We start from the raw sequence: 23,163 nt of genomic DNA, 5'->3' as shown, positions 1-23,163 counted from the left end.
ATATGTGGATATTTAAGGCAACTTTTAATGTTTTTATGAGAACAGTCACAGATGAAGTTAAATGAATTCATTCAGTCATTTTATTCCAGACTGTCTCAGTACTGTCTCAGATTATAAAACTGCATACTGAAGAGGTATATTCTGAGAACAAAGTTTTGAAAGCTTGACTCATGTTTCATAGTTAATATATTTAAAATTCACTCATTTGCTAAACATTAAAAACTAAAAAAGAGGACCTAATAAATATAAAATGATACATATGTGCATGTTTTGCTTTTCTGGGATTCCACTGCAATATTGTTGGATTATTATTTCCATGATTTATTTTATCCTCGATTAAACATTGTATGGTAGTATTTAAATTCATGTATGTATGTATTTTAAATTTTCAGTGACAAAGATTGCTTCCAGAAAGAATAAATCCCCTCCCCTCCCTGCTTCTTGTTTTTGGCCAGGCAAGTCCTCAGGAATCTTTCTCCATCTCTTTTTTAAAAAAGCAGGTCTTCCAGGTCAAATAGGAGATTACAAAGATTTCCTGAGGATAAAACAGCTAAATTGTCATCAGTGTCTAAGGTGGTTAGACCTACAGTCTGGTGTTTCTGTCTTTGCATTGCCTTTCCTCTGAGAGTGCCTCTAAGACTTGGTGGTTGAAAGTATAAAAAACAAATTAACAAGAACATCCATAATGATAAGTTTTATTGTGCTATATTTCCATGATTTTACTATTCTCCAAGTGGTCTAGGGAGTTGGGAAGGTCCAAGTAAGTTCCCATTAAGGAAAAAGAAGGCAGTAAATTTTTTAATAACACTGGTGTTACCTTACTGTGAGAGGCACTGGCAGTCAGTGAGTATGAATTAAATTCCATTTAAAAGATTTGGAATCCTTTAGATCCTCCCGAACAGTTATGAACTAAAGCTATAGCCATTCTGTTTTTATTAATAGTGTATATTTGAAAGCTGATGGTGCCCGGAAGGCCTGGCCTTGCAGTTGCCATACCCCATTCCGAGGGCTCGTCTCGCTCCTGAGCGCACGGTCCCAGCGGGAGCACAGGGTTTTTCCCGAGCATCAGGACTTTTCCCCTCGGTTACAGGGTGTAGGTAGCAGGCAGCTCCCTGCCTGTGCGCGCACGGCTTGGGAATAAAACCTGCCCGGGGTCCTCTCTGGGCCTCTCCGTCCCCGGATAAAACCTGCCCAGGGCCCTGTCTCGGCCTCTGCATTCCCTTCCGTGGGGTCCAGTGTGGCTGAGCAGCAGGATCTGTGGAGGCACCGTGGGGCTGTCCCTGAAATCAGCTGTTCTGGATGCTCTTTCAGGGAATTTCTGTCTGTGCAGTTCAGTGTGGTGACGTGTTGAGCGCTGCCTGCTTACATCCAGAAGCACAGAATGTGGCCGTGCCCCGTGCAGAGAGGAGCAGGGCTCTAGCTCGCTCTGGTGACAGGCATGCCCTGACGGCTAGCCTCTGCAGAGTGTTTAGGTGCCCTGGATATACACAATACTGAGGTTTTCTGAGGACTCACGACCTTAGAAGGAACCTTCCTTGAGTGTCCTGAGCACATGAGGCCTGTTTGAGGCTGCTCGTGAGCCCAGGCCGCATCGGGGGGCAGAGGAGTTGTGCGCTTCTCTCTCGGGGCAGCGTTTCTGTGACCCATATAGGTACCAGCCTGGGGACCAAACTTTAAGGATTGCTATAAACAGTAAAGATACATTTCTTTTTATGAAGTGCAACACTGGCATGGTACACTGGTGTGTGCTGCAGGTTGATAAAACTATGACCACAAAGCATTGTGCAGCTCCTTGAGATGTTCATGAGAAGACTTTCCTCATTCTTTTTTTTTTTTTTTTCTTGTTTCTTTTTTTTTTTCCTGGGTGTGCACTTGGGAATGATAAACTGGCTTGGTTGAAAAAAGAGTTTTGGTATCTGTTGTTAACTAGATATGAGTCACTCTTCCTGACAAGGAGCTATCAATAGACCTTTTTAGTTTTACTGAGATTAGTATCATAAATTAAATCCTGGTGCAGTTTTCCCCTTTAGATGAGCTAATTTAAACTGATTTTTCTTTCCAAAATATTTTTCCTCATTTCTCACTGTCCTTTATCTTAAAGTTCTTTAACTTTAAGATAAAATATTCACTTGTTCCAATAACTTTCTACCAATAGTTTATCTTAGACTATTCTGATGTTTTCTGAAGATCTGGGTTTTCAGATAGTCGAAAAGCAGGTTATTGGAGTTCCACCGTGGCTTATTTAAAATTCTGTTTGAACCTTTAATGTTAATCAGTCAAGTTTCATACATACGTATTTTTATAGATACGAATTATAGGATCTTTGAGGTTAGAACTTTTAAGTATTGCACTTTGGTGATTTCATTCAAAATTATTTTCAAAACCTTACCTGTTTGCTGAGGTCACTGATTGCAGCTTGAAATTACAGTCAGTTTAAATAGCTTTTCATTTGCTCATTATGAAGAAAACTTAACGTGAATAATAAAATGTCTTAAAAGATCTACAGTGTGTCAGAAGGCTTGGGATGATGTTCTCCCTAAAGACGAGGAGGCTGAGTATTTGTGTATGTGAAAAGTCAAAGTTTTAAGTTTTAAATATTTAGGTATCAATGATACTAGAGGGGGAAATTTCCTTGTAAATTTGTGAAGACAATCTTAGTTTAATATTTGCATTGCTTCTGTGTACTGACAGGATGAACAGAAAGTATTTTTAATGCATTTGCGTAATTTGCACTTTGTTAGGGATCTAATTTTTACTTCTTGTGAGCTATTATTCTGTGAAGTTACCATTTCCATCTTTCTTTCTTCTACTTCTTTCTTGTCCACCTTCTGCAGAAAGAGAATCCTATTCACGGTGCATAGTCTGATGCTGTGGATGTCTTTTTTATAAGTTAATTATATAAATAGCTGAATTCAGTGCATTTTACAGAGCATTTCCTTAAGCAAACTAGATGGAATGCTTTTTAATAACCGTGTAGCCATTTGATGATTTTTATACTTGCCATTTGAAGACAGTTTGGGTATAGATTGATATAGAATTACTTAAAATACTGCATATAAATTAAACATTAAAAAGGTAGATACAGCCAGACTAAGCAGCTCAATTATAATCTTTGGTTATGCAGTTACTGCCTCAAGGACACTCCATCCATTTCATATCATATGTCCTTCTTTTGAAAGATGATCACTAGGTTCAAGTAACATTTCACCACAGCAGGAAATTGCATAATTTATAGGCCTTTAAAAATGAAAACCAGAAAACTGCTTTCATAAATTAAATTTCCCTCTCTATTTTTTTTTCTTTTCTACCCTTGCAGATTGGAACACTGAAGGATTACTACCACTTCTACCATAGTAAAACAATTAAAAGGTCAGTTCTCTCAAGTAGAGGTACCCACAGCTTCATTTCAATGGAACCAAAGGTAAGAGAATCCACCTATGTGTCTGAGGCAAAAGCCTTTGCATTTTTTATATGAAATATCATACCAAGAGACATTCACCTGAATGGCATATACCATTACAAGAACAGACATACTATCTGTTTGCTAAGGTTCTGCTTCCCATTAAAATGAAGCAAAGACAATACTGTGCTATTAAGTACGTACTGTACTTAGAACAGAAGGTCCAGCATTATTCATGGAGGAACTGCAGTTTGGGGATTTTGTGAACATGTATCTGTGCTTCTAAAAATCGCAGCTGTAGTAGTGATGAGTGTTACCTTCTGCAAATCAACCAGCCTGTGGAATTAAAATGAGCAATATAGACTGATATCACTGCTCATATGAAGGTTTTTTGTGTTTGTCTTTTTCTGTCTTTAAAGCATGTGAGGGATTAAAGTAAGAATGCACTTTTTGGCTGTTCATTTTGCTCTTAATTTAAGAGACCTCCCTCTCCTTGAACAATTGTATCATTGTAAGCCAGTATATTATATAGTAGGTAACCAGTAACATAATTTAATTACTGATTTATATTTGGTATAATTTTGTCCTGTAGCTTTTGCTTTAATCCTTTAGTCCTTAAGTCTCCTTAAGTCCTAAAACACACTTGTGTCTTAATCCTTTAGCTTCAGTGGTTTGTGCCTTCCTCCCTGATTGCAAAACTGGATTTCTTGTGATTCTTTTTAAGAAAGGAAGTTTGGAGAAGATCCCTTTAGATTTCTGAATGCTCTTCAAGCAACTCCTTCCCTCCCTCCACCCCCAAAAAAGACCCCTCCAGTGTTTTACACTGATTAAAATAGTGTCAGCCTTTTTTAAGTCATTGAATTATGACTCATGTTTGTGAATGGTCCATGCTATTCTAAAGCTTGACACAGATTTTTTAAAAAGTGTGAGTTACCAGCAAAAACAATCTGACTAGTGTATGTGTTTCTTGCAAGCTAAGCATTCTGGAGGAGTCCTGAAGGATACAGGAGTACTTCTGTGGTCTGGAAAGCCACAGTTAGGGCTGAAGTCCTTCCTGAAGAGGAAGGAAGAGGACATGGGAGGTGCACACGGAGCATTTTGCTTTTTGTGCAGACAGGGCTAAGCTGCTAAGATGTGTAAGGACCCCAGCAGCTCTGCCAAGCAGGATGTTTCGGGGATTAGCGTGCAAATGGTGAAGGCCAAAAGTGTGCTCCGTGCATGCTCATGCCTGCTGATCTCACAGCCAGCGCTTCTGCAGGAGTGGGCGATGCTGCAAGGCGAGCGAAGGTGCTCGTGTCTCATTTCCCTCGTGTCCCAGTGTTGTGATTTGCAAGCAGGTGCGTGAGCTGACAGGCACGTAGCACCATAAATGTTCCTGCTACACCCAGCTGACCTACACCCCTTTGCCTGTCTGGCAGAGAGCCAAAGTCATGAGAGACAGCACAGGGGAAAATCAGAGGCATGGCTGGTTTCTCAGGGCTTCCACCTGGCACCACTTCGGTCTTGTCCTGTGCGTGGCATTTTGTGCTAGTGCCGCCACAAGCTGTTTGGTACTGAGATGCACTAGTGAGGCTGTGCAAGGGACTCCAGCCTAATGATTGCTCTGTTCCCACAGAGAAGCCTAAAGTCTAACTCCTTGACCTACCAGAAGTGCTTGTGGTAGACTTTGTGATTTCTCCTCTGAATCTGGGCTAGGAAACTCCTGAGTGGCTGATGGCACATCAAAACATGGGTATCAGTATTTATAGACTAATGTCCACATTGTCCTCAATGTACATGAAATTAAAACAAAAATAGTTTATTAAAGCAGACCTTCAGTTTAATTGTCTTGTGTAAGCTGGATCTTTTAAAAACAAAGATTTAATCTTAAAAAAGGCTCACTGAATGGCTGTGAGAATTTTACTGAGACCAGTACTGTACATTGCTCCATTTATGACTCTTGCTGTATCTAATGCCAATATTTGCAGCAGATTAGGTGGCATGTGTATTTGTGAACAAAGGAACACTAAGGTTTGTGTGTTTTCCAAATCATTTAATGATAGTTTATTTAATACATAAAAGCCTCTTCTGTCTTCTGTTTAACATGTACACCTAATTATTGTGATATGTTAGTTGCCTCCCATATAGATTACTAGTTCATAGTTTTATAAAATTTCAAATAATCCAATTTTCGTTAGCTGAGAATTCATTATTTAATTAACCCATGAGAAATGGAGAAGCCATTTGGAGATCTGGCATTTCTGAACTGCTTGTGTGAATAGTGTTTGATATCACTGTATGAATCTAAAGCAAAGATACAGAGATCATTAAATTACTTTGAAGATCTTTGTCTTCATTATTTTCTTCTGGAAATGACTGTTCATCTGATTTTAAACAATATGAATAGGCCCAACAGGGAGTATCAATTGAAGATATATACATTACCTATTTTTATAATTATCTCAGGATTAGGTGAACAGTAGTCTGCTGTTAAATTATAATAACACGGGATTTACAGTATGACATAATTTTGTCTATTATCGCCTACCTCCTTGCCTTGCCGCTCGGGAGCGGCCACTTAGAGGTGAAATGGATTAAGAAGTTTTAAGAGATGGCATAGGTACAAGTGAGGTGATAATGTCACCAGTGTATTTTGGCATCTACAAAAATTCAGATGTAGCTTTCTCCATAGCAGCTTTTGCATGTAGTTATGCTTCCAGTGCGGGTAGAAAAACAGAGAGAAGTGAAATTATGGATGAGAAGCAGAGATCAGTACTGTGCATCAAAGCCAAGCTTCTAATGAAATGTGGGGTGGCAAAGACTGCATGGATTTCTAGTCTTTCTAGCTAATGTGGGGGCTATTGGCAAGAGTCAGTGAAAATCCCATACCATAAGTTATGGGAATGATGAGAATGATACATATAAGTTAAATAGTGCAAATGAGAAAGTTGTATTTTGATACAAGGTACAGTTTAAAAAAAATGGGGAGTTTATAGTGAAGAGTCATGATAATGAATTTGTGACTCACATAGTGAAAACTGTTACCCAAAATCAAATAGCATAAATGGCAAGGCAGTAATTCCGGAAGAATGCATTTGTTAAGTTAATATAATGCAGCTTTCAGATTGCTAATATATTCAAAACGATGTATGTACAAGCTAAAGTATGTTCTGTTTTGCTTTTGAGGTCCCAGTGCTTTTGCATCACAAGAGAGATCTTAAAAAGAAATGTGGCCCATAGCAATGCTGCTAAATGTAAAATTAATAATTCAAGTTCCTGTGAAATTTCCCATTTACTAATAGAGAAAACATTTTTGGTATTAGTGTTTGTCAGTTTGAACTATGATGCCATATTACTTTTATTTTTTTTAATCCTTTCAGATAGGTTTATTTGGGGGTTGAACTCCTGAGTCAAATCAGCTTCACTTGTCTTTTAGAAAATGAAAATTTTCCAGTCACACATCTGTTAAAATAGGCATGATTTCAGCAAGAGACCCTACTTGAGTAGGATTTTGCTGAGATTTTATGTGGGGTCCCAGAGTCATTGTGCCTGGGGGAACAGGTACAGACTCCAGACAGACTTATGTTTTCCCCATCCTGACCTAATCTCTCCATGTGAGAGCAGGCCTGTGTGACCTGGTACATACAAACCGCTGGCACCGTGTATACAGAGGGAGCCTCTTTACTGCCATGACAAACTGAATAAAACTTTTTTTGAGAATTTTTTGAGAGTTTTGAGAATTAAAAAGCGAACTCTGAAGACTGCTTTCAAAGAAAAGGAAAGTAATGCTGAAAACCCATGGATATTGTGGGTGTTTGTGAGAGAGCAGAGGGAATATGACTAGTAGCAGCCAGTAAAAAACAGTGACAACCTGTAAAAAATGCACCACATTGCTATGTAGCAGTGATTATACCAGTTCACACTGCTAAACAATATCTTAGGTTGATACAGGATGTAGCTGGCTAAAGAGCAGGGAAAAGGATGGATTTCACCACAAGGTGATGGTCTTGCTTTGGCAAGGAATATGCCATTACTTGTGGAGTGGCACAAGTGCCTTTGGAAGCAGAGAGTGACCCAGATCAGAATTAAAGAGGTTAGATTTGCTATGCTAAGATGGTGATGAAGCTGTATCTGCCAATGTTTTTCAATTTAATTGTGCCAAGACTGGAATATGAGGTCAAGACTGGAGTATGAGGTTGAGGGGGACTTCAGCCAATTTGTGTTTTGTTTAAGAGGCACAAAACTCTGCAGGAAAGAAGAATTTCATTACAACATTAAAACCCTTGGTTTTTAATAGAAGCATCTTGGACTTACAGGTTAGAAAAATTCTGGTGAGAATGCTGTTGTGAGAAGCCAGTGTTTCATAAGGGCAATGCTGAGGGTTAAGTTGTTAAACGTTGTAAATAAGCAAAAATATTCTGTTAGCTAAATAGAATAACAGAACTGTTAAATTTTGGGACGTGGTGGGTTACTGATGCCTGCCTGCGTGGCCATAACCTCTATTAGCATGCAGAGGACAAAGAATCAATAATATCTCATAGCAGAATAATGGGAACTGCCACGCTATTTTCCATGTTCAGAGTTTGACCAGAGAGACTAAGTTATGAAGTAATGAAATATTTACCACCATGGGCTTTCTATTTAATTGTCTCTGAAATCTTTTACATGAGCCATCCTTACTTCTTTAGCTCAGTCAACATCAAAAATCAGACTTGCTATTTTTAAGGAGCCTGTTGCTGAGTGAGTTAGTACATGAACTGAATCACAATATGAGAGAGGACACGGGGACATTTCACTTCAGTACCTGCTTCCGGAGTGTTAAACACAGATTGCTAAGACATGGGCAATGAGTTGTGCTCTTAAGATGTTGTTTTAGGGTCTACCTTCTGGAGAGCAGCTCTGCAGAGAGGGACCTGGGTGTCATGGTGGACGACAAGTTGACCATGAGGCAGCAGTGTGCCCTTGTGGCCAAGAAGGCCAATGGAATCCTGGGGTGCGTTAAGAAGAGCATCTCCAGCAGGTCGAGGGAGGTGATCCTGCCCCTCTACTCAGCCCTGGTGAGGCCGCATCTGGAGTATTGTGTCCAGTTCTGGGCTCCACAGTACAAGAGGGATGTGGAGCTGCTGGAGAGAGTCCAGCGCAGGGCTACAAGGATGATGAGGGGCCTGGAACATCTGCCCTATGAGGAGAGGCTGAGGGAGCTGGGCCTGTTCAGCCTGGAGAAGAGAAGGCTGAGAGGGGATCTGATCAGTGTCTACAAGTACCTCAAGGGAGGCAGTGAGGAGGATGGTGCTGGCCTCTTTTCACTGGTGGCCACAGACAGAACTAGAGGTATGGCCACAAACTGAAACACCAAAAGTTCCACAGGAACTTAAGAAAAAATTTTTTAACAGTGAGGGTGACAGAGCACTGGAACAGGCTGCCCAGAGAGGTTGTGGAGTCTCCTTCTCTGGAGATCTTCAAAACCCGCTTGGACGCAGTCCTGTGCCACGTGCTCTAGGTGACCCTGCGTGTGCAGGGAGGTTGGACTAGATGATCTCTAGAGGTCCCTTCCAACCTTAAGCATTCTGTGATTCTGTGGTTCTATGAAGATAAAAAACTGCTATTCACTGGTGCCCAACTATGTTAGATCCCCTTATAATTAATGTTGTTCTAATTCTAACAGCAGTTCATGCTGTTGTAAAGGCTGTACAAGCTGCTTGGTATTTTCTTGTTTAATGAACGATTAGCATCTGTACCTTTGGGGCTGACAAGTACTTTATTCTTAACTTAAGCCAGGTTCTGGTTTAAGAAACGAGATTTCTTCTCAAGAAAAGTCCTTGAGAAGCCTGCGTTGCTTGAGCAGGAATCAAGAATAATTTTACCAAGCTGAGGTTGCATGACATCACCAACCTTACTTTTGGTTGTAGCCCAATATGGACAAGTTTACCAACAGATAAGATGACTTAACTAGGCTGAGAAGAGAAACCACAGTAATGAACTGAAGTGAACACAGCAAAATGGAGTAAGATTACAGCCATGTTTTCCAGCAAGTCTAAGTCTGAGTCTAGTCTAAGTTTTCTAGCAAGTCTGCACAAACACAGTATTTGAAACACTTGAGAAGGCAGGGTGAAACATCCCGTTCTTTCTAATCATCCTGGTAAAAGGCAGCCAAAAAAGTTGGCACTCCTTTCATGTACGTGGAACAGTGTTTGGCCTGTGGATGTTAGAAACTTTCATCTAAAAACTGAATCTTGTGTGACAGTAGCCTAAAAGTGAAAGGCTTACCCCAGAATATATTCACATGTTATCATGCACATATACAGTGCAGGTGGCCTTCCTCTTGTACTGTACTGACCAAATCCAAAGGTACTGTAACAGGGCATAACTGTTCCAGTAAATTTTGTTATAAAATGGCAGTTTGTCTTCCTTTATCCACAATGCATAGAAATATTTAACAAAGTTAATCATAAAGCTCTTGGGACTGAGGCTTATTTGTGAAGATTAAAAGCTTTGTTAATACCTAATTCTATTAATGCTTTCACTAGACAGCTGACTTTTCCATTAGTGCTTAAAAAGAAAACCCTGAGAAGTAATCATTGAAGCTACCTTCAACAATTACTGTTTGATATTTTCCCACTAAAAGCAGAAAAATGGCCAGTAGAACCTCAGTGTAGTACAATTTTAGAAATGAAAAATGTCCATTGTCAGAGAATATGGAAGTGTTTCTTGACATAAATTATCATGTTTGATTACCTACACTTATATTTAGTTTCATCATAATTACTGCACTTGTAAGCACCTGCCTCAAAGCGTTTTTGTCCTCTCCATGTCCTTACTTGCATGTGCATTAAAAAGAAATATTAGAGTTTAGTAAATTCCAATTTTCTATTTGCCATGTTATTTTACAGAACTGCTTTGCAATGACAATGTCACTGCTAACCGTTGTGCAAGAATTGGAGATTAGTGTAGGGATTGTAGCTGGCTCACTTCCTAATTAGTGTAGCAAATGGTAAAAGAAATGAAAAAGAACCTATTTAGCAGGATTTCGTTGTTGCTATTTTCTTACAGTGATTTTCTTAAGCTGGTAGCAAGGTAACGAGGCGAAGTGCAAGGTCACAGTGTGGCAAGGAGTTGGGCTGAGCTTTTGACTAGCAGTATTCTGTGAAAAACTGCAGTTTCTTCCCCTTTCTAACAGGTTATTGCAGCACCGCAGAAGCCCAGCATTAGAGCAGGTGGAAATACCACATTCCAGCAAGTAACATAGTTTATTTGGATTGTGGTGGAGCTGCTGGGTCCTGATTACTATCTTTAGGCTTCGGGATCAGGGAGAAAGGAGGCTGATGTTAAAAGGACAGGTGATGGCTCAGCCATCTCTGACAGAAGTAGTCCAAACCTTGTGAGATAAGAATAATTAGAATGAAGCAGATCACTTGGGGCTGCAGACTTTGATGGGTCTGAAGCCTTTCTGGTTGCAGTGAGAATTAATCAAAAGATAGGAGACACATGCCATGGCCTGGGACCCTGCAAGAGATTGTGCCAAGTAAAAAAAAAATCTGAAGTAACCCATCCTGAATACTGTGAAGTAATATGTGGCATGAATATAAGTCTTAACAACTTTAAAAGAAAATTAGATTTAAGCTCAGAGATGTTTAAAATCACAGATGATTTTCTTTTGAGGAAGTGTTTTTTCTTGACCTCTCTAAACTTTGTGAAATTGGTACACTTGACAACCGGACTCCTTGGCTTTTGCTTCGTAGTGTGTATCCTGCTCTATAAATATATTCTCTTTTTACTGCATTGGTAGAGTAAATATTAAGAACACTTGCAATATTTGTGACCACTGTATAGATATTGTTACAGAAATTTGTTAGGAGTCCTCAAGAACGCATTAAAAATTGTTTAGAAGTAATGGAGAGGAAAATTCCCTTTAGGAGATAGATTTGTTGCATAGGGAACAAACGTGCTCCTAACAAGGAGATGTTATACAATACTACATGCACAATTAACCAGATTTAGGATTCAAAATATCTGTTTTCACCTTCTTGAATTTGGGGGCATATCAGGGATAACATCCTCAAAGGCAAGTTGAGGGAGGTGGTTAGAGAAGTGGCTGGTTGGCAGAGCTCAGAGGGTTGTGATCAGTGGTGCCAAGTCTTGCTGGAGGCCTGGAGCTAGTGGTGTCCCTGAAGGGTCAGTGCTGGGTTCAGGATTGTTCAATTTATTCATCGATGAACTACCTGAAGGGACAGACTGGCCCCTCAGCAAGTTTGATGATGATACAAAACAGGGAGGAGTGGCTGATGCACCAGAGAACTCTGCTGCCATTCAGAGGCTGGGGAGATGGGCAGAGAGGAACCTTATGAAGAACAACAAAAGCAAGAGCAGAGTCCACGCTCAAGGAGGATTCACCCCATGCCTCCCCCAGGCTGTGGGTTAACTTGTCGAAAAACAGTCTGGAAGAGGAGGACCTGGGAGTCTTGGTTGACAGCAAGGTGAGCATGAGCCAACAGGGTGGACTTGTGGCCAAGAAGGCCAGATCCTGGTCTGCATCAAGAGGAGCGTTGCCAGCAGGATGAGGGACGGGATCCTGCCCTTCTACTCAGGCCTGGTGAGGCCGCATCCAGAGCACTGTGTCCGATTCTGGGCTACCCAGCGCAAGAGGGACATGGAGCTACTGGAGTACGTCCAGTGAAGGCTCAGTAACAGGACTGGAACAGGTTGCCCAGGTTGTTGTGGAGTCTTCTTCCTTGGAGATGTTTGAAAGCCACCTGGACACAGTCCTGGTGACCCAGCTTGAGCACGAGGTTTGGATTATATGATCTCCAGAGGTCCCTTCCAACCTCAACCATTCTGTCAATCTGATTATGAATACAGTTTTGTAGGTGTTTGCTTTCCGTTGTCACGAGTAGAAAACCATATTCTGGTATATTAAAGCCTAAATCTAACCTACTTACATAGGATACTGGTCACAGTTACCTTGTGCAAAAAATTTTAACTGGTGCTACAGTGCTGATGACAAAGTGTCTAACACAGCAAAGTTAATATTAACTTCAGCATTCATCACCTTATTTTAGAGAATAGAAGTACTTAAGGCATAGATACTTAGTCCCAAATATTTGATTACATTTCCACCATGTGATCTTTGGATAATTCAATCTTTCTGAATATCATAATTAGCAAAGCCATGTATGCCAGTGAAGGAATAGAAGCAAGGAGAAAACAACCCCTTTGACTCTCCTTTGCTTTGCCAGAGGGCCCTTCGGGTGCAGAATTGCTGGGCCTTCACGGCGCAGGGGTTGGCTGGAGCTGGAAAGGCACCTCGGGCAGCAGGTGCTGCTGCGTGGCACAGGGCACTCCGGGGCCCTTCAGACACTCCCTGATTTGGGCAGGGATTTGTGAAGGTCCTGGACGCTTTGCCAGGACTTTGGAGGGGGTACACATCATGTTACACAGCTAGCTTCAGCAAGCACCATTAGGTTCCCTGCCTTACCTTATCTAAACGCTTTCTGAATTTACTACATACTGGGGTAAGGTTGTTTTAGCATCTCCCCATCAGGGAGACATCTCTGCATCTTGTCTTTCTCCCTGGGAGCACTTGACCTCATTCAAAGCAGGTCCTTTCAGGAGGCCCATGCAGTGCCCATACTTAAAACCACACAGGCTTGTGTAGCTCCTTTTTGGAAGTGTAAATGCCACCTTAAAGAAAGAAATCTGTTGGTATTTTCAGCCTAAAGATGAAAAGTGCTTCAGGAACTGCTGACAAGGCCTTAAGGACAACAAAATCACTTTGGGTAAAAGAGGTGTGTGGGAAATTTAAACTGATGAAATAAATACTTCACCATGGTAGTTATAAACATTTGTAAGCAGAGAGAGTTATAAAGGAAACTGCTTGGCAATCTTTAGTCCATGGGTGCTAGTAGGTGTTAATAACATTTGAATTACTTTACAGTTCTAGTAAAGCAGTACAGGCAGTACAACAGTACAGGCTCCTGCATTTTTTGAGCAGCAAAGTAGCTTTATGTTAGCGCAACTAAATGTTTAAAGAAAGAAGAATTAGTACTGTCATTGATAATCTGTGTTCATAGAGCTTGCCGGGGAAGGCAGCAGCCCTGACAGCTGCAGTGGTCTCATGTTACAGTGTCTTTTTGGTATCATTAGAGTCAGTTTGCATTTCTGGTGGCCAAGAGATAGCAAATCGGTGTTTTGACTGCTGTGGTGTAAAATTGCTGTGTGTCACAAAGAGTCAGAAAAGGAGGAAGTGGGGACATCCTATTTTTGAACCAGGGAAAGATGCACCATTCTGGAAAAACCTGATCCTTCAGGGCAAGAGTATCAGCCCAGAGAAAGAGAGAGATTGAAGGAAAAACACATTGTAAAAAGGAGCATCTTGGGGAAGACCATCTAGGAATGTGACAGAGTAGTTTTTACACACCATTTTCTGAGGGGATCCAGCTTCATCTGAATCTGATGATATTGATGATAGTGCAGGATATTCATAATATAATAAAAAGAGGGACTTGGAAATATACCCGTCCCCAAAACAAGGCAAAACGAAAAGAGAAAAACAAAACAAAACCCTTTCATGCCACTTATTAGAACCTCCTTTCTCTTAGGGTCATTTAAAAAGTCAGTATCATCTCTTGTTTCCCTTGGCTAGATACTCTATTTCAGACTAGCAGAGCCTCCTCATCCTGTAAGCTGCAAGTTTTAGTGCCTTAGGTGGGGCGCCAGGCAGCTGTGCCCTGTTCTGCCCTGTGTGAAAAGACGTTGCTCCTCCGTGCCTCTTCCTCCCTACCTATGAAATGGCGGGAATGCTGATAGTTGAATAAAACCGCTACAAATGGCAAATGGAAAGCGAGTAAAATGCATTTTATTCCGTGAAAGTGTTTTTCCTTGCTGCCATACAGAACATTTTATCAACACAAACAATGTTTTAGGAAAATAAAATTCTCTTGCTATAAATCCTCTCCATATAATCCACTTAAACCAGTTTTATCTATTGGTGTGTTGACTGTTGCTCACATAAGCCATGTTTAACCTAGATTATTGTTTGACATTAATTCTTCTTTTTGAGGGAAAGCAAATTCCATCACTTCCATTGACACTGATATTCTAAATAAATATAAAGGTGAAAAGGTCTGTTTATGCTTGCTTCTTGTAGGAGCCAAATAAAAAAAAAATGTCATTTTAAGCACATTTCTCAAACTCCACTGTTTAATCAGTAGCTATTATAACAGCTTTATGTGATCATATATAAAACTAGAATTTCTGAATTCTGAAATATTCTGAAGCTGTTTCTTCCAAATATAGTTACCACTAGATTCATAGTCTTTAAGACCAAAAGAAACATTGTGGTCATCTGGTCAAACCATCTTTGACCGGATGCCTTATGGTTTTCTGGAATTCATTTCTATTTAAGGCAGAGTGTAAGTCTTTAAAATTTTCCAGTTTTAAATAAGCAATTCCCAACAGTGGGGAGTTTGCAAAAGTTTTTAGGCTATTTACTGAGTGAAATGTTTTTGTTATCTGAGTTCATCTAGCTTCAATTTCTAGCCATTTGATCTTGTTCTGGCTTTGTGAGTCAAAAAACATGAATGATATGAACACCCATCAAATTTATTTTCCTCAGCTAAAAGCTCCTCCTAGAACCACTCCTCTGCTGCTCTGCTTGTTTGCTGCTCTTTTTCTTTTTCCTGAACCCATGCTGTATTCCTTTGCTTTGGGTGTGGGAAGCTGATGGTGAAGGCTCTGGCAGTGCTTGCAAGGAGCTTTTAAGATGTTGTCTGCACTGGTTTGCAGAATCCACCAGATTCTACTTTCATTTTTTGGTCCATCCTATCAGCAGGCAAATGAACTGGACAGATGATTAGAGATATAATAAAAGTTCTAATAGGAAAGGCTAAGAAAGCCCTTGCGATTTTTGAAGCCCCTGAAATGTCTGCTCTGGTGACAGCAGACATCTTTTTCAGCGCCTCTCAGATGATGTCAGACAAAGCTGATGTTTGTATCCTTCAGAGGATGCACTTCTGCCCGCTTAAAGACTGTCCTGGTCAGAGGAGAAGGGGTTTTGTTGGTCCAGAGAGTATTCATAGCCTGTAATCATGTAAAGGGTCACATTTTTAGTAGGCCATTTTTAAATTCTTTATCCCAACAAAAGACAAAGTAAAAATAGTTCATAAAGATTGCTATCAAGTGACATAAACATAGATAATATAAATTTTGGCCAGACTGTCCAAACCAAACTGTATTCTCATGTAAGTGATCTGATTGGAGGTTAAAAAGCTTTGATTTGGAAACTCTGTCCTGTATATGACAGGCTTGGAAATAACACTCTTTGTTTTCCTCTTCTGAATTTGTAATACGGAAGAATGCTGTGAATCATGAGCACAGAGAAAGGGACTCATAACCGTAAGGGGGATTGTTCTTGGCACACTTCTAAAGTCAAAATCTGCACTGGGACTCTGAGGGAGCTTAAAAGACAAGATGTTGCCCCTCTTTCTGATTTAAAATACAGGAAAGCAGCAACCAGTATGTTCATGTCACTCCAGGTTTTATGTGGACTGACTTGCAGAAATCGAGAGATACCACCTTGATGGTAGCACTGCCTAGCAGTTCTTGAAGTGTGGGAATAGTGCTTCCATTGGAAAGTAACATTTGCTTTTCTTCAACCTAGTGGATTGGAAGGAAACTTCAGTCCTTTCTCACTTGTCTGGGGCATTGGACTGCAGATCTCCACGAGACAGAATATGTACATGATTCATGGACAGCTCTTCGTAGATGATGTTTAAGATGTGCAACAACCAATGTTTTAATAGTAGCAAACTCCACTGGCAGCTCAAACTCCAGTCCAGTTCAGAGCAAGAAGAGGAATGTCACAGTCAGATCACGGGTGAGGAGAAAAAGAGATTCAAGCATCAGTGACTCAAAGGACACCAGACTTTTCTCATGCTCTTTTTTTTGCCTCTACAACCTGTGCAGAATGAGACTACTAATGATTCCCTGGTTTTAATTTGAAGTTATAGACCAGAGACAAACTTGCTAGCCATGGAAGAAATAGGACTATTCATCAAGTTGTGCTAGAAATACATCTGTAGTGCCAAAGAAATAGTGAAATAGGGTGTTATAAAGTATGCCATCGATATTTTCATCATGAGCAAAATCCAATTATTTTTCTGTTTCAAAATGCTAAAACTGAAGCTTGAGATAAGTACTTTTGCCCCAATTCTGATTTCTAAATATATATTTCTAGGTGTAGGGTACATTTTAAAAAGAAGAATTGTTCCTGTTCTTGTATGAAGCAATAGTGATACAGAATGGAACAAAAACAAAACATGATCAACTTTTCTGTAGCTTGTGCACTCTAATATCAATCAATACTGCTCTGTGTGATATCTGAGTTATGCTTTACTGACTATCTTTTCCATGGAGGATTTATTTCCATGATGGCAAAGCATCACTAAGCAAAAACTGGAAACACTCTGAGCTATACGTGGTAATTTCTTACTTTGCAGAAAGCAAGAATAGTAGATGGGACTATTTCAGAAACCTTTTGGCTAACAAAGAGAATATTTACAGGAAGCATCCTGTATTTGGTTATGCCTGTATACACACGGGCTATTATATACAAATTTGTTATGGAATGTTTCTGCTGTGTCAGTAATTCTGAGTGTATTTGCTGAATTGATGTGGATCACTAGGGCAATAGGTGCCATGGAACACCAACAGACCCTTGGAATTACAATGGCATTTTTGATGGCAGATTTGACCCAGTGGGAGATTTGTCTTACTGAGAATTTGTGTAGTACATTGTTTAATGTACTGATGTGTTTAAGTACATCTGAAATTAGCATGTGCAGTTGTCTGAAGGACTTAAAAGATTTACAACAGGAATTACTGAGCTAGCCCAAGGAAAGAAAAAATCCCATTAGAAATTTCTACAAATTTTAATATCACGGCTACAGTAATATAAAAACTTAAATAGTTCAACTTCCGTATGTTAGACTGCAAAGCTAATTAAGTTAGAAGGTTTAAAATTGCATTCCCTAGTAGATACTGGATTCAGCATCAGGTTTCCAGTTTATTAAGAAGATGTAGTTTTGAGTATAAGTTAGATGAAGTTGTTACATATCAATTTGCATTCTGAGTGATATTAATACTAATCCTCATGGTGTATTGAAATTTTTAAGACTATTACTCTGTCCCGCATGGAGATACGCTGTTGTTGTATGTAATGGTACAAGCTCATCTTTGGGTCCTGAACCAAATAAGCCTATCATTCATAAGTTTTTGTTTTGTTTTGTTTTAAAAACATATCAGAAGTGTGACCATGAATGATAAAAATAAGTTGTCTGTGTGTGACAGTTGCTTTGAAGTTGCTGTGAAAACCTTTCTTGGCCTTTCCAAAGTTGAGTTTTCTCAGAAACTGAACGGGTCGTGTTTGAGGTGCCTACTGTGCTTCTTGTCTGAAGAAGGGGAGAATCCCAATCTGGTTGAAATGTGCATTGTATAAGACACGGGGAGCTGGTGCTGCAGGAAGCCACAAGACAGAAGCCCAGGCTCCCTGCAACTTGTTCTCAGCTCTGCCACAAAGCTGCTGTGTGATTTTCAGCTTGTAATTTCATACTACTCTGTGGTCTGCTCTGGTGTGGCGTTCAAGAGTGGAGGTTGGCAGAGGCTGCACTCATGTTCCCTCAACAATTGCTGCAGTTGCACCCATGAATATGAAACTTGGTAAGAGACTTCCCCGAGGAGTGAAGATGCGGGGTCTTTTTGCCTTTGCTACTTTCACTGTTCCCTGTCCTTCCAGTCATAGAATCACAGAATCATAGAATGCCCAAGGTTGGAAGGGACCTCTAGAGATCATCTAGTCCAACTCCCCTGCACACGCAGGGTCACCTATAGCACGTGGCACAGGACTGCGTCCAAGCGGGTTTGGAAGATCTCCAGAGAAGGAGACTCCACAACCTCTCTGGGCAGCCTGTTCCAGTGCTTTGTCACCCTCACTGTTAAGAAATTTTTCCTTAAGTCCTGTGGAACTTTTGATGCTTCAGTTTCTGGCCGTTTCCCTTAGTTCAGTCAGACATGAGTCTTGGCCGTTGCAGGCAAGCTGAGCTTCTTGAAAATTTCAGCATGATGCCTGTCTTCCCTAGCATTCCTAGCTGCTAATAAACTCCCTTGGGGCAGAGAGACTGCATCACCACCTCCACCTGGGATATGCATTTCTTCTTTCTCAATGTGTTCCTCTAAAGTCTTGTTCCTAAAGCAGGAATATACTATCGTGACCACACACAGTTTTGCACCGAGATGTACTGATGCTTGTAAAGGACTGTGATGTGTTGGGGTGCAAAGGGTTTACATAAGTTAAAATGCACATCTCAAGATGAGTGCACTCACTTATGTGGAGAGCACGGTGCTGTAATGGATTACTTGTAGGTAGCAGAGCAGATAGAAACCACTTATTCCTACCAGGACGGACAGGCTTTTTTGTGGCTGTGAGATGGAAAAATATGCATTGAATTTCAGTTTTGTTCCACAGGTCAGACTACTGTAGCTTGCACTGCTGTTGGGATGTGTTTGGGCATAAATGGTAATTTCAAACATTTTCTGCTTCTTTCTTTCCTGCTCTGCTTTTCCTTTCTCTTCCAAGTTTTTTTGTTTGTTTTTGGTTTTGTTTTAATCCTGCTTTTCCTCAGAAAAGCATAATTATGACAGCAGCTTTGATTGTCGATTGTGAATGACTCTTGCTGAAGAAGCACTTTGTCAATAAGCAAGAATGCATCACTTGGCCCTGCTGGATTCATTGACTTTTTATGCCATTTTAGACTCCTGCAGTTTATCAAATAGCATCTGCAGTAATTTTGCATGCTCTTGACCTATGTCAACAGCTACTTTATCCAACTGGCTTCATGTGTTTTTATGTGCAAAGTGGCTGCTGCTACTAAAATTCAGAGAGTGCTCATAAGTTAGGAAAATAGCCTGGTGCTCAGTTAATTGCTAAAAAAAGAGTAAGCAGAGTAGAGAAGCCCAGCTTCGGTGGTCTCACTTTTGTGATGCTGCACGTAGGCAGGAGGAGGTGTCGCTGGTCTCAGTGGCGCTTCCTGTATGGCTGCGGATCAGTTTGGGTCTCAAGCCTTCAATATCCAGAATATAGCCTTTGGGTTTTGGTATGTCCTCTGGATGCTCTTTGATTTTGAGAATTTTGACTTCTTTTTCTTTCATTGGAATGTGAAATGAAAAAAGAAAGTGTTGTCAACCAGTATATTTAAAAGGAGATTGTGCCACAGCAGATCGTGTAACAGGACAACGAAGGTGTTTATAAGTGCCTGCGTTTTTGCTGTGACCAGTAGGAACAATTCTGGGTTTTTTCTCTTACAGTCTAATAAAATAATAGATTCTGGGTAGGAAATTTATTCCCTACACCAGAGTTACAGTCTTCATGCATGTTGGCCTTATTTGCTGTCTTGGGAATGTCCCATCTTCACTCCTGTCCTTCTTTAACTTGGCATATTCAAATTCACTTACAGAAAAACACGAAGACGCTTTAGACTAGGAAGGAGTCAAGTACGTTAGGTGCAGTGTGAGGACATCACACAGTGGGGCAGGCTGCTGTGCCAGAATAATTTGTTTTGCTGACAGACTCTTAAGTGAAGGTCCAGCTCCAGCCTGCCACTTCTGCTCATCCAGCCTGTCATCGTGCAGATCCACTGCTTGTTTGTGGTATTTTACACGTCCCCTATCTGAATTTTCTCTCCCCTTTTCCTTTTAATTTATGGGGCTCCTGTGACACCTGCTTTCTTGTTATCTGAGCAGGAGTTTCTAAATTCTTCTTGCAGGTGTAGGACAGATTGAGGTGAGTGACTGGCAGTAAAAGGGATAAAGTGGTAACTTTGTCAGGGACTGGCACATTCAGCAACTGTTCTTCATAGTCTGAAGATCCACATCTTTGTCTGTAATTCTGGAAGGTTAAAATAATAGATTTGAGGTATGAAATTTATTTCTCCTCTTTGGAGCTAGGTTTTGTTTCCCCCGCCCCCCGCCCAATGTGTGCTCTCCTCATACAGGAAAGAATTATGCTTATAGCTTGTTTGTACCTTCTGCTATTTAGTAATTACATTTTCATATATTGGATTTGCTTACATAGTTTGTGTCAGCTACACATTTCTAATCAATTTGAAAATATTTACTTAAGCAGACCTCCTCATCATGTATTCTGAAAACAAAATAACAACTTTTTCACAAGAGTATCCAGTGTATGTATGTTTTTAAAATTGCGTTGCTTTGATAAATAGGTGAATCTTTTTCATCATGTTATTTTTTCCTCATTTTTCCAGCTTTTTGCCCTTCTTGAACAGTGTATTACACTGGACAAAGTCCTAATGCAACATTCTTATATAGGGTTACTTTTCCATGAATTCTGTTGACTTAATGAGAGGGAAACTGTTAGAGAATAGTTTTGTTTCACATAGATATAACATTTCATTATGTTTTTTTTAGCACTTAAATAGAATAAAAGAATGGTGTGATTGAAATAGCTCAGAGCAGCTTTTATTCCATAGCATGGTTTCATGCGGGTCTTCATAGAAGAGTTGCATCGTGTACAGAACAACCGTGTACAGAACAACCCCGTGAGTGCTGAACTGAGGAGCCTGGAACTGATGATTTTTTAAAATAGTTTGGTCTCAAATCTGGCTTGGCTTTGATTTCTAGACATTCAGGAAATGGAACTTTTGAAGCTGAAGTCAATGGGAAAATGTGCACTGTTCCCCCTCAGTAGTGTGACTTTATGGAAATGTTAAAATGCACCTCATTGTTTGCATAGAGTCTCTTTTTGGCAACAAATGAGAATCTGTATAATCAATTACTCCAGAGATTTTCCTTCAAGGACTATAGGTTAGGAAGTGTGGACACTTTTTAAAATAAAATGTTTTTGTACAAAAGAACTCTTTTCATACAGAATCAAGCAAATCCAAGATATGCTAGGCATCTGACAGACATGTGAATAGAATACCCATAAAACACTTAAAGGAAATATATGCCAGTATACTAAAATAACTGCCGAGTCTTGGCCTAGTCTTCATTAATGCAACCCAGTGATTGTACAGTTTAGTTGAGACTGAAGCCTACCAGCTGATTTTTCTGTTTGCTCGTTAGAGAAAAATAACAAACCCTATAATTCACTGGAGTAAACTACTCTATTTCCATAGAAATTGTGTTTTTCTACAATTAGATTTTGTGCACTCACTTAGCTCAGGGTGTGTGTTTCTTGTGATGGCTTTGATTACATTCCAGATGTGTGTTTCAATGCAATTTTGAAAGCCGTTATCAAGATCCCAGCAGAAGGTATTTGTGAAAGATCCTGGAGACAGGGCTATAATCCCGGCGACGTCCAGGGGCACTGTGTTGTTTTGGGTCGTTCTGTCTCGCATCCTGCCCTGTCTCTCTCGTGGGAATGCACAGGGTCCGAAGGCCATTTCCACCTTCCCTTGCACATTTGTGGGTAGCTGTAGGTGCCCAGTGCAGCCCAGTATTTCACACTGGTTCCATCAACATAAAACATGTGGCAAGGCAAGGAGTTACGTTTCTTTTTCTGGCTTTGGATCTGAGCATGCAAACTCTTTGCAAGGTAACTCTTTAATATGTCTGCTAGGAGCTGGGGAAACTAAAATTATGGACAAAATCCAGTATGTAGTAGAGACAGGCCCTGCAACACATTATCTGAAGAACAATCACTTAACTTTCTTTGTTAAAGACAGAATTTATGAGATTCTGTTCATACTTCACTACAATCTGACCACAAGATAACATGGATTTGCAGATTGACTCAGTTGATTCATGCTCTTGTATAAATACATACAGGCACAGAAATGCATGTGTACACACAAATAAATCCTATACGTGTCAAGGTATTGTTCCTGTAAAAAGGAATGGTACAGTGAGATAGTGTTTGTGATTGTGTGGGCTAAAAAAAAGTCTGTTAAGTTGTCTCTGTAGTACGATCTGAAATAAAAGAGACATTTTTTGAGACATCAATGTAGGGATGTATCAGTCTCTGCCAGCACCATGTTGCCTTCTTGCCTTTACTTTCATTTTTTTTAATAGGCAGCAGATATTTACAGCTGAATAAACTGCAAATAAATACATATTTTCACTATGAATAGTAGACAGTTTTCAATTTGACTTGAAAAAAAAGACACAAGTTTTCAGAAACTTCTCCCAGTTGCTAATGATATTGCTTTTCAGAGGACTTCAGAATGCTAATTTAAATGCCATGGGATCTTAACTTGCAGCAATATCGATATTGGTGGCTTCCTTATTCTGTTAATTTTCCTGCATTTATGTTGGCATTAGCATTGGCAGGGAGGATGAAAATGTAAACAACTTGTGCTGAGTTTATCTCATTCTTTTTTCTTTGGGAACATCATCATCATCTTGCGTTGGGGATAGGGATTTTTAACTTCTCCCTGCAGACTCAGATGTGAGTGAATTTTGTAATGAGCTGCCCTGCATGGCATGGCTTGCTCTGCATATGCTCATACACGTGCAGGGTTGAAATCTGTTGACTTAAATCACTTACAGCATAACTTTTAAGAATGTGGTAACATGCTCGTGTGATTCATTTCTGCAGCTAAGGGATGAATTAAGGTGATGATACTCTGCCAGCGTAGAAGATTTAGCCCCCTCATTCAGCTGAAAATGTAATGTTAGCCAAAACTGATAGTAAGGTTTGAAAGGTGCATGTGTAAAGTCATGAAAAGCTCGGATTGTGTAGTGGAGCCATTAACCTGCTAAGTAAAAGCATTAAT

The 23,163-nt window shown here is 40.1% G+C and overlaps 1 protein-coding gene across 2 annotated transcripts in view; it reads left to right on the top strand.

Moving 5' to 3' along the window:
* PCSK5 (proprotein convertase subtilisin/kexin type 5) overlaps nt 1–23,163 on the top strand; it is a 232,802-nt gene that overhangs the window by 18,918 nt on the left and 190,721 nt on the right. For both annotated transcript variants that reach the window (XM_088522071.1, XM_088522070.1), the window contains exon 2: nt 3,317–3,421. In XM_088522071.1, the coding sequence (XP_088378197.1) occupies nt 3,317–3,421 (105 nt within the window). The remainder of the gene's footprint in view (nt 1–3,316; nt 3,422–23,163) is intronic.

This window comes from Tinamus guttatus, unplaced genomic scaffold (genome assembly GCF_059628265.1).
Source record: "Tinamus guttatus ecotype Peru unplaced genomic scaffold, ASM5962826v1 Tinamus_guttatus_pri_ptg000146l, whole genome shotgun sequence".
Lineage (NCBI taxonomy): Eukaryota > Metazoa > Chordata > Aves > Tinamiformes > Tinamidae > Tinamus > Tinamus guttatus.
The sequence above is the reverse complement of the archived record's forward strand: the minus strand, read 5'-3'. Positions and strand labels throughout refer to the sequence as shown.